Source organism: Sinocyclocheilus grahami, unplaced genomic scaffold, assembly GCF_001515645.1.
Source record: "Sinocyclocheilus grahami isolate Dianchi unplaced genomic scaffold, SAMN03320097.WGS_v1.1 scaffold297.1, whole genome shotgun sequence".
NCBI classification, from domain to species: Eukaryota; Metazoa; Chordata; class Actinopteri; order Cypriniformes; family Cyprinidae; genus Sinocyclocheilus; species Sinocyclocheilus grahami.
The window spans coordinates 123,628-136,053 of NW_015505476.1; the positions used below are offsets into that span (position 1 = coordinate 123,628).

Genomic DNA, 12,426 nt, shown 5'->3' on the forward strand with positions numbered 1-12,426 from the left:
GCTGTCCCTCTTTAATATGTATATATATATATATATATATATATATATATATATATATACTGTATATATATGTGTGTGTGTGTGTGTGTGTGTGTGTGTGTTTATGTATTTACGGATTCATAACTATAGCCTATATATAAGACTATGGAATTTTCTAATATACTTATATAGGCCTGGGCGATATAGCTAAAAAAATTGTTTTATATGCAGATTGAATAGGTTAAACTTGTCTTGTCTCCCGAGGCCACAGGAGGGCGCAATGAGCAAAATCATGCAGCACATTTAAATTGTGCATTACGTCTACATTAACTCATATAAATCAAATATAATTTCGTAAATTGCATAAACAATTATGAACAAAACAGCATCATGTATTTATGCATTGCTTAATCCAAAGAGCCGAAGCGCCATTCACACAGATTGCATTTAAAAACATATGAGACGCAGTGAAAAGGAATAAACCTCCACAAATTCGTGACGTGTTTTCTAACAGTTTAAACTGTTTTAACTTTGCATGGCTACATCTCTTGTGTGTGACGCGAGTGCAGCAGTCATATTTGTCCGTCTAAAAATGCGCTGAATATGCGTTCTGTGTGAATGGCTTGGTTTCGGTTTTAACCTGATCAAGATCTTCTCCGCGTTGAGTTTCTATATTTCTCTAATATTTTGAATGCATAACGCAGCAGCGGCGCATCTCGTTGGCTAGACTAACAAAACATTCAAATGCAACGTCACTTACATCATCATCACCGCATCTCGTGCTCCACTGATGACTCTCCCTGGTGCACACCTAACATTTGATTGTACTATTTTTGCATTCAAATGCAAGTGTTTATTTTAAATTTGACTAATATTCTTTTTTTTAATTCACAATCTCCTCATCACAGGCAGGTACAGCACTCATGTCCGTGTTTGTGTATTTGTATGTGCTGTCTGCGTCACTCACAGCACGTGCCTATATCGAACATTTTTTATATCGTTATCGAAGAAGGTGTACCGTCGATAAATAGCGATACCGTTTTATCGCCCAGGCCTATACTTATAGCAAATAGATTCACTATTTACTGCCATTCACCTTATTTCTGCATTCTTTTTGCTCAAATTCAGGAATTGGATTGGAATTCAAAAGCGCTTTCTGTTCAGTTCTGAATGACACACAACCCTGTGCTGTGTTCCTCTTTCTGACTGTCTTTCTTCTCATATGTGTCTTTCCTTCTCTTCTCTTCTTTTCTTTTTTCTCTGCTGCTGACACTAACGTCCCTCAGACTGGCACTATGAGGGTAAGACTGCTTTCTTTCCTCTACCACATCACGAGAGGCTTCTCACTTCTCTTTCTATGACTCTACTTATCCACCCAGTAAAATCATTTAACACTGCTGCGTTCATCATCTAGATGTAATCTCAAGTGAATAAGATACTGTATGAATGATGTGTTGTGATGAAGGTGATGGCAGATCTGAGTCTGACTGTATTTCTCTCTTTCTGTTTCTGACACAGAGTGTAAGTTGTCACGGTCGGGTCCACCTGCCACAATCGTCACCATTGATGAGGAAAGTCCAAATGGTAAGTATCTCTGGCCTTGTCTCCTCATGATGAATCTGAAGCATGCTGCTTCCTGTGAGCTGTCTGCTCTGCTATTGATCGACGTTTGGCAGGGGGCTTGTTATAACGTTCATTTAATTTTTCATGGTGTAATTCAGGATTTCCCAGATGGGGTTCACAAAGCTCTTGGGGTTCATGGAGATTGAGATAGAAATGTCAGTGTCATATGCAATTAAATGAAAATGTACACTACCGTTCAAAAGTTTGGGGTTGGTAAGATTTTTTTTTAAATGTCTCTTACTCACCAAGGCTGCATTTATATGACCAAAAATACAGTAAAAACTGTAATATTGTGAAATATTATTACAATTTAAAACAACTGTTTTCTATTTTAATATATTTTAAAATGTAATTTATTCCTGTGATGACAAAGCTGAATTTTCAGCAACATTATCAATCTTCAGTGTCACATGATCCATCAGAAGTAATTCTAATATGCTGATTTGCTGCTTAAGAATCATTTCTTATTATTATCAGAGTTGGTAACAGCTGTGCTGATGAAACATTTATTTGAAATTTTTTATTTTATTTTTTTCTTACAATTTTGATCAATTTAATGCATCCTTGCTGAATAAACATATTATTTAAAAAAATGATAAATTCATTTAAAAAAATGAATGGTAGTATATATTTTTTGTGTGTAAAATCATATGAGTTACATACAAATAATGAGTCGTAATGGTGCTTGCTGTCATTCCAGATGTGAATGATACCCAAAATCCTTCAGCATACAGAGGAGAGATGTGCTTGTGATTCAGTGTCACATGATCCATCAGAAGTAATTCTAATATGCTGATTTGCTGCTTAAGAATCATTTCTTATTATTATCAGAGTTGGTAACAGCTGTGCTGATGAAACATTTATTTGAAATTTTTTATTTGATTTTTTTCTTACAATTTTGAACAATTTAATGCATCCTTGCTGAATAAACATATTATTTAAAAAAATGATAAATTCATTTAAAAAAATGAATGGTAGTATATATTTTTTGTGTGTAAAATCATATGAGTTACATACAAATAATGAGTCGTAATGGTGCTTGCTGTCATTCCAGATGTGAATGATACCCAAAATCCTTCAGCATACAGAGGAGAGATGTGCTTGTGCTGTTATTTTTCACATGGATTTTCGCCTGAGAAATCATAAATCGTAAGAAAAAATAAGAACGTTCACAATCCCAAACCCTTCACTAGTTATTATCCTGAGCTGTGACGTCAAATGCAGCAGACAGGTAACATTATAAGTCCATTTCACGCTTTTAAGAGCTTTCCAAAAAAGAAATGGGTACTGGTTAAACATCTGCTATGAATTATTTGCAATTTAAATGTTGCTTGCAAAAAAATGTATTTTGTCAGAATACACAGTTACTTTTGAATGGCCCTCAGTAGAGAAAGATGCTTTTGAATGGTGAAGTTACAACATCTACCAGCAGTGCCTACCTATGCTAACTTGCTCAATTGATAAAAAGGTTAGTATAATTGATCTAATGTGATTTAAAAGTGAATTTTCAGCTGTTCAATTCAGGCTCAAACTACCCTGGTGTCATGCTGCAAGCTCGACAGACAGTTACCTGTTGCTTTCTTAACTGAAAATGTGTGTGTGTGCTCTCGCCGGAGCCACAGATGGTGTTTTTGTGTTGGAGGCACACTGGGGCCGTTTATCACATACAGTATCTGCGTGCAGGCGATGCTACACCGCGTCATGCATTTATAAAGGAGCCACTTGCCGCTGTAGTGCTCAACCATGCGTTTGACAACACTGTCTGTTTGTTGATGTGACAGGTGTTGGCTACTTCGTGCGAGTTTACTGTCTATTTCCTCCTTCCATCCTTTTTTCCTCTTCATTTCCCTTCTCTTTCTCTCCCTCCCTCCCCTCTGCCCATTCTGTGGGTCATAGAGTTTGTTCAGCATCGGTGTGTTGACTCAGGAAAGTGCATCGAGGCAGAGGCCTGCTGGGAGATGTAGTTGAAGTAATAGGGAGCAGTTAAATGGATATTTTGCTCAGCCTGTTTATGTGTTTAAATAATTAGTTTGTTTTTAGTTTCTCGCTCTAGCAGACTATGATGAGGCAAAACAGCCAAAGGGACCCTCTGGGCCGCTTAAGCAAAACAGGGAACAAGTGTATCACTGTGTTGAGGCAGTGATTCAAAAAGCAAAAGAGACAGACACATTTACCTGCATATTATTCAGGTGATGGTAATTCTGTTTCGGTGAATATTTTATTGCAGGCCTCCTCCAGTTTGACTAATAAAAGATGTTTGCATCAGCTCAGATCTGGCAGTATTTTATAATCCACAAAGGCTCAACAGTAAGGATTCAGTGCAGATTTCTTCTTGTCCTGTTAATGTTTTCAACTGGTTAATGAATTTAACATTTTATTTTTTTATGTGGTATGTTTTATTGTTTTTCTTTAAAATAACTTTTATGTTTATTATTTAATATTTATTATTATATATTTAAACCAAAAGTCTGGGATCAGGACGTTTTTTTTATGCAGTTACTTTTATTCAGCAAAGATCAATTTGATCTAAAGTTACAGTAAGACATTTACATTGTATTAAAAAAATCTGTTTCATATAAATGCTGTTTTTTTTTACTTTTTATTTGTCAAAGAATCATGGATTCTAAAAAAAATATTAAGCACAACAAATGTTTTCAACATAATAAGAATTCAATTTTGAAGACCAAATTAACACCATTGGATGGTATGTTAATTTTAAATCCCGTGCCTACAGAGTTTCTCCCCTCAAAAAACAGATAATCGAGGAACAAGTTGATCAGATGCTCCAAGACAACATCATTGAGCCCTCCTTCTCGCCTTGGTCTTCACCTGTTCCCCGAGCGTTACACCATCACGATAATAAATTATATTTTAAAGTATATTAAAGTAGGAAACAGTTATCTAACATTGTAATCATTTTACACACACAATATTTTTTTCACAATATTATGTTTTTTAAACAATATTACTGTTTTTAATGTATTTGTAATCAAATAAATATATAATATAAATAAATAATTAGGGTGGCCAAATGTGCCATTTATACGGGACTCGTCCTGGCCAGGATTTTTATATTGCCTAAAACATCCAAAGTAGTTTGACCAATAACATGCAGGTATTGTACATAATCGACCAATCGTGGTGCGGTGCGCATGAGAAGGTGAGAATTATCAAAGCGATACAAATACGCGCACGTGTTTGTTTGTTTGACTTGAAGCTGCACACCGATCGTTGTATGACACCAAAGTACCGCGAGAGCGATTTGAAAGCATAAGGATCCGTCTGCTCTGCTCTCTATAGCTCTTGTGAAATCGCCAAGGCCGATATATCGGCCGATATCTGGCATTTTTTTAAATATCGGCATCGGCCGATAAGTTTTTCTGTTTGGCCGATGTGGTTGTGGCAGCGACGTGGCAGCGCCTGAACACACAGTGCTCACATTCTCCCTCTTTTTCGCCGTCGTCGTTAACAGTTCTGTCCACAGACAGAAGTCTGTCTAATAATCAGATAGAACTGTTAAAGCGGTGGTTGACTGGTTTTGTTCTAGGCTTGATTGTGTTTATGGGGTGCAGTCTAACATGTGTTCATGTTTCGCTTTTTTAAAAAAACGCATTATTTTTCACATAATTTACCTTTATTCTTCACCGCTCTGTCCCTTCTCTGAGTAACGCGCTGAACATTTACTGATGTTCCCCTCATGCCGCTGTGCCCTCCGGTTGTATTGTAAACAATGGCATCATCTATATTGCTTATCAATTTGAGCCCGATTGAGACTCAGAGGATATTAGTGAAGAGGATCGCGCAGAACCTGTGCAAGCACGGCTCTTAATGGTATGTTTGTTTGTTGTTGTCTCATACTTTTAACTGTTATTTGTGAATGCTACTGCTTCTGTTATCTTTTAATATACGTTTTTATCCTGATTAAAGCATTAATACAGTACGGCAACTGCACACGCGTCCATGTATAACGCTTCTCATAGCTATGTGAAAATAAGTGTATAAATGGAACAGAGCTGAGCTGATGATCTGAATGAGAGAGAGAGAGAGAGATGCAGAGGGTGTGCAGAGCAGGGGACGCGAGGAACAGTATTAAGAACCGCTGCTTTAGAACATTGATTTTGAAACTTGTGAATCCATTTGAATTGTTAGAAGACAGAATCGTTATTCATATATGAATAGATTTTTACTTGCAGTCTAGTTTTCTCTTCCTCTTCTCTAAAGCAGCGCAGCATGGCCTCACCCCCTTTGTTGCCTTTTCCCGAGGAAGTAACTCATTGTAGTCCCTACGAGCCGTTTTTGTAGGCATTAAACTGCCAGAATTTTAAAAGACGATATCTCCGTTTGCATTGAACTTTCAGCTTCGTAACTTTGCAGATATTGTTTATGCTCAAACAGCAACATTACACACTAACGTTAAAAAGTGAAATCGCAATCAACCACCCCTTTAATCAAAGGAATTAAAATGTATACAAAAAAGTATTATAACGGTTGCTTATATATTGTTAGTAATAGAAAGGCAAACATTATAATACTTTCTCGTTTGCCGTCAGCATTCAGCAAATATGCATTTATATAATTTAAACAAATCTTTGAATGACTAATGAACATCTAATTTCAAAAACCTTGCACACGAATCCAGCTGTGAGATCTTATGAAGTGTACATTTGTATCCTGCACGATCACTACAAACTTTAAACTCTAGATTTCAAATTATGCTGCGCTTCATGCTTTTGCCCAATGTCATATTCATGTAATTTTCACTGTGTGCTGTACGTTAAATGAGTGTTACCGTGGCTTTATTTGAAAAAAATTTGATTCCCAATGCACACAAACTTCCCAGAATACTGAGTGCCCTGTTGGTTGCAGTGTTTACTTCCTTTTTAATTATATATTTTTTTAAATATTTGTTTATTTGTGAAAAATACTTTGTCATTTAAAGTATAAGCATGTTTATTTTACACATTTATTTTTTTAATCGGTAACACTTTACAATAAGGTTCATTAGTTAAACATTAGTTAATGTATAAACTAACATGAACTAACCATGAGCAATACATTTGTTACTGTATTTACTAATCTTCACTAACGTTAGTTAATAAAAATACAGATGTTCATTGTTAGTTCATGTTAGTTCACAGTGCATTAACTAATGTTAACAAGATTTTAACAATGTATTAGTAAATGTTGAAATTAACATTAACAAAGATTAATAAACGCTGTATAAGTGCAGTTCATTATTAGTTCATGTTAACTAATGTAGTTAACTAATGAACCTTATTGTAAAGTGTTACCTTTTAATCCATTTTCAAATTTCTTAAATATGAAATAAAATTATATCGGCTGTATATCGGCCATCGGCCACCCTGCTTTCCAAGATATCGGCATCGGCTGTCAAAAAACCAATGTGGGTCGACCGCTACATACAACGATCGATCTGCACAGTGCAAACAGCCAAAACCTGGATATGTTAGGCAATATAGTAATCCTGGCAAGGGAGCATCCCGTAAAAATGGCCCGTATGGTCACCCTGTAAATAATATATATATATATATATTAGTGATGCACGATCATGATTTTTCATAGCCGATTCCGATACCGTTTTTTTTACAAGCAAACTGGCCGATTCCGATAACGATTTCCAATTTAAAAAAAAATTTTTTATCAAGCAACAAACAAGAAAGAATAAAAGTACACATAAACAAGATGTTTATTTGGTATTTAACAGGCTAAACTGGGTTTTGGCTATTGAAAACAACAACTGTAACCATCTGAAATTAACAGCAGTAACTGCGCAGTAAGTAGGCTACATTCAATACAAACATAGGTAGGCCTACTGACAAAAGCATTTAGCTTTTGTTTTTAAATTGGGTTGAAACTATAAACTGGCCTTAAATGAAAACATTAACTGTAACCATGTAATTTTAAAGGCAACAACTGCATAGTTCCACAATCCAAACACATTCAACACTCCAAACAAAGATGTTACTTAATCAGCATTCAGCATTTGTTTTCGTTTCTAAATTTGGTGTAAAGAAAAAAAGATCTTTACCAGTGAAACTAAATAAAACCAAAGTAGGCTATATAAATAAATTATTCCAGAATGTTAACTACGGCAGGTGCTTTTTAAATCACATTAAGTCAATGTAATTTTAAGGTAAAATAAAAAATATTACTGTATATTAGGGCTGTGCAATTAATCGCATGCGATTGTCATACCGGTTCTGTGATTAGTAGTAAATCTCCATCACGTGCTTTTAGATGGAGCGGCATTTAATACACAGAGCGTAGTTTACTGACAAGCTGCGCAATGGCGCGTTCATAATCGCAGACGTATCACCTGCGATTATGAACACAGTTTTGCGTAGCTTGTCAGTGAATTACGGCTCTGTGTATTAAATGCCGCTCTATCTGATAAGCACGTGATGGAGATTTACTACTAATCACATAACCGGCTTTACTGACGATATGCGCATGACAATCGCATGCGATTAATTGCACAGTCCTACTATATACATATATTTTATTAATAAAAATGTTTTTGTTTGTTTTATTTAAAAATACAATAAAATACAAATTTAACATATACAGTGGGTATGGAAAGTATTCAGACATGAGTGCTTCATGTGAGTGCTGCTGCAGTCTTAGGCCCACCTCAAATGCTCTCATTGGTTGAGATGCGTGATGACACTCATCCCAAGCTAGTACTGATCAACATCCCACCGCTCCTGTGACCATGGTTTGTCTGCATGTGAATTCAGAGCCAGTGAGCAACGGACTTTCATAATAATAAAAAAATTGTCTTAATGCGCGATAAAATAATTGTCGGCGTTAATCAATTAATGTGTTAATGCGATAATAACGCGTTAACTTGCCCAGCCCTAATTTTTACCTTGCTGACAATCTGACAAGCAGAATTCATGACCAAATGTCAAATCCTTGTTGTATAATGTTTAATCCTTATTGTTAAGTCCTGTAGATGCATTTTTAAACTAAAATTACATCCAATGAATGTTGTACATGGCATAAAAGGTTTTTTGAAGTCCTTGTTTTGATTCATGTTACATTTAGTCTGCATTTTTATAAAGATTTGATGATGTGTGGTAGAAGAGAAGAAGCCAGAGAGTTCATGCTTAGACTGCTGCTTAAAGACCCTGATATTCTCCAAACAAAGATCTTTCTTGGTCTTCTTTTATAGATAGAAAGAATTTCAAACCTACAGTCGAACGTCTCATTCGCCATCAACACTGCTAATAGCGGCGTTCAGTTGAATATGGAAATATGTGCTGCATGCTTTCCTCTCAAAAACAAAATAGATGCACAACAAAAATAACAGCGGTGAGAAAACAGCAGTTAAATGGATAGTTTACCCAAGAAATTAACATTTTGTCATCATTTACTCACCCTAATGTCATCCCAAACCTGTATTAGTTTCTTTCTTATGTTGAAATTAGATATTTTTAAAGAATGCTGGTAATCAAACAGTTGAAGGTGCATACTATTTCTTTCCCTACTATGGAAGAAGAAACAACTCTCTCAAATATTGTGATTTTAGACTTCAATCTAAACAAGTTGTCAATTTTAGACTTTTATGAATTTTACATTTAAAGCAGGAACATAAAAACAGCAGCAACAAACAAGTCTATTGCATTTGTGTTGAGCATTGTGTTGTGGTTTGAGTGAATATTGGTAAAATGATGCAGTATTGTTGATTTCTTGTTTTGGTTGTTTTGGCTTATTTTGGAAAGAAGATGTAGCTGCTAGTAAAGGACTGACTATATGGGCGAGGGAGACAGTGAGAAATTGCTTGTGGGAGGAAAAAGGAAAAGAGTAATTATGAGATTATATAAACACTTGACATTTTGGATCAATTCGAATGCACTGAGATCTCCGCAGTCTGTGTTCTACTGTATATGAGAGATGCTTAAATAGATCCCGTATCAGAGATGATCCTCTTCATTAAAGGCCTCGGTATGTTTGGACTGATATCAGAGCACAATTGCTGTGGTAAAACATTTGGCCTGAGCTTCTGGGTGTACTTTGATCCCAGCATCATAGACGTTATATCTGGTCATCAAAAGTGACCTATTTTAAATATATCTCAAGGCATCTGAAATATTAGAGCCCATGTGACCCCAGGGTCCTTCAGCTCTGTGTGGCAAGGATTTCAGTTCAGGCTCAGCTCAGGATTGCTTTACTGGTCGATTTAAGTTTAGATCAGGGTTTGACTATTATCAGTGCAAAAGCATAAATAATTTCCCTTTTACTGGGAAAACACTTCAGACAAAATAAAGCATGCATATAAACTACAGTATGTATAACAGTTGACTTGAGATAGTCAGCAACCACATAACAACACAATAAAAACCATTTAGAAACTCTAAAAAATCTGGTCATTCTGTGCAGTCATGTACAGGTCTTATAATTTAATATGTTAAAAATGATCAATTCTATTAGCTATAGTTTTCACAATCAAGTGAACATTTTGAAAGTGAATTTTACTTTTTGGTTTGAGTGGATGTTGTCATGTTTGTAATGTCCTTGGATGCCTTTTTTTGTCTACTTAGCTAGATGTTTTTGAATATGTGTTTTCTTTTGAGTATTGTCTTAATTGATAGTGATATTTTAGGTTTATCGTGTCCTCAATATCCCTTCCCATCATATAATATGCCTTTAAAAAAGGCAGTTCCATAGTTCAACAGGAAGTGACATAATTTTGGAAGGAAATCAGCAGTACAAACACTAGTGAGTATTAGCAGTGGATTTGATGAATTCTCTTGTGGCATTAGTTGGTTGTCCTAGTCTAAAATATTTTATCCTGTTTCACAAAATTACTGAAATCAGTATGGTAATGTCTAAATAAAAGTGAAGTTTAATAAAGAGATGATATTCAGGTTGTGTTTAGCTCCATGATGTATTTAGATGCTGGATACTGGAAGGGAAAATATTTTTTACTGGACTTGGATGAAAGAAGTGATGTTCAGCTTTTGGAGTTCTCAACAAGAACATTTTCTGTTGGACTTTTCATGAGTGCTTTGAAATTATCGGTTCATGTGAGTTAGCTGGATATCCCTAGAAACTGTCTATGCCGTTAATTACTACTGTAGCAGGGACTACTTTTCCATTTGTCCCACAGTTTCCAATGTTGTATCCAAACTTTTTACAACATCTTTTGGTTTTGTCCCAAGAATAAGTAGCCCACAAATAGAAGCCTCTTTATAGAGCTCGTTATATGCATCTTTATTTTTTGTATTTAATTATTATTTAATATAATTTTTATTATAATATAATAATAATTGTACATTATCTTTCGGAAGTTTGCTGCACCCCCAGTGAGAAGCATTTTTATAGAGGATAGGTGGTGTTGGGTTGGTAGTGTTTGTAGTCATATTATGAAATCGTGGTGGCACATCGTCCTGGGTGGCACCTGTGTTTAGTATCAGGGTTTTGAGCACAATGGGACTACATCAAAGCCACGTTCACATATGAAACCTGTTACAGTGCCATACAATCAACTTTTTCCAGTAAAGAAACCACACATGCTATTTACACAAACTGTATTGCTACTCACAGACTAGCATCGAAAGGTGAAAACCCTCTGATGTATTTTGCTAGAAATGACCTTTTATTAGCTGTGCCACAACTGTTATTTTGAAAGAATATTGAGGCAAAGTTTAATAGGAGGGGAAAGCACAATGTCCACATGTGCACAATGTGCAGTGGTGAATAAATGCTGTGAAATAATCGCATGTCCTTGGTTACAACTTTGCTCTCACATAACATCAATATATAACTTTTTTGGCAAGCAATACTTTGTAAGATGTCAGATGTGTCACTATGACAGCCTCAGGCTCTACAGACAACAACAACAACAAAAAAGACTTCAATGCAGTATTGTCTAGTGGATCAGAAGATTTCGAAGATGGTGGCAGTCAAATTCAGTTGCAGATGTTATTTAACATCACTTACAGCCCAAAAATGACAACTGGACAATTGGTTCTGTTTATACATTACTTTCAAGTGAAAAATGTTTTTAAATGTACACCAAAGATTGTGAAAACACTTTAAAAAGTCTAATTTCTCATTGGAATGGAGGAGCAGATGTGTAGTGGTCTCATTGAGATCTGCCATCTTGACCTCTAGTGAACTCTATTTGGATGTTTTTTTCAATATGTGGGAGTGGGATTTGGGTAGCAGTGTGTTTAAGTTTAGTATCTTAAAACATGCTCTATTTGAGGAATATGTTTGTTCTGGAGCTCAGCGTAAGCTCTGTCTATATATAGTGGTGAAATGATACTCTTAGTAAGTCTTGCTCATCCTCATTATTTGTTTGCATTGCATCAGCAGTGTTTAGTTCTAACTTATTTTTGCATGTGCATGTCATCATTAATACTATGAAAAACATATGGATGAAAATTAAGTGTTTACGGTGCTGGAGAATTTATGTTTTGTGATGCTTAAAGAATGTGTTTACTTGATTAATTTGAAATCCAGCATCTTCTAGATTATTTTTGCTGCTCTTCTGCTGTTGTTTTTATTATTCTTTCTTATTTTGAACAGTTATCATGTTTGATGCCTATGATGAACACTCACCAAACTTTGCATGCATGAAGAGTCTGTGGCTAATTGCATTTTATGTAATTTTGGGATGGACGGGATGTATGGTTGCCTAGCAACTAGCGGTTACATTAGCAATATTGAAAACATCAGCCACGTTACCCTGTTTGAGCTAGAGATTTGAAATTTCACATGAGAGTTCCTCTCTTCATAGCAAACAAATTTAGCAGGGCAAATGCTGGTCTATGTAAAAGTGATTTTTTTGGGGGG

General features: G+C 35.5%; 1 protein-coding gene across 1 annotated transcript in view; it reads left to right on the top strand.

The window, feature by feature from the left end:
- LOC107601022 (protocadherin-15-like) overlaps positions 1-12,426 on the top strand; it is a 206,231-nt gene that overhangs the window by 60,139 nt on the left and 133,666 nt on the right. Inside the window, exons 3-4 of the mRNA XM_016293037.1 lie at positions 1,266-1,280; positions 1,498-1,563. Of these exons, the coding sequence (XP_016148523.1) occupies positions 1,266-1,280; positions 1,498-1,563 (81 nt within the window). The remainder of the gene's footprint in view (positions 1-1,265; positions 1,281-1,497; positions 1,564-12,426) is intronic.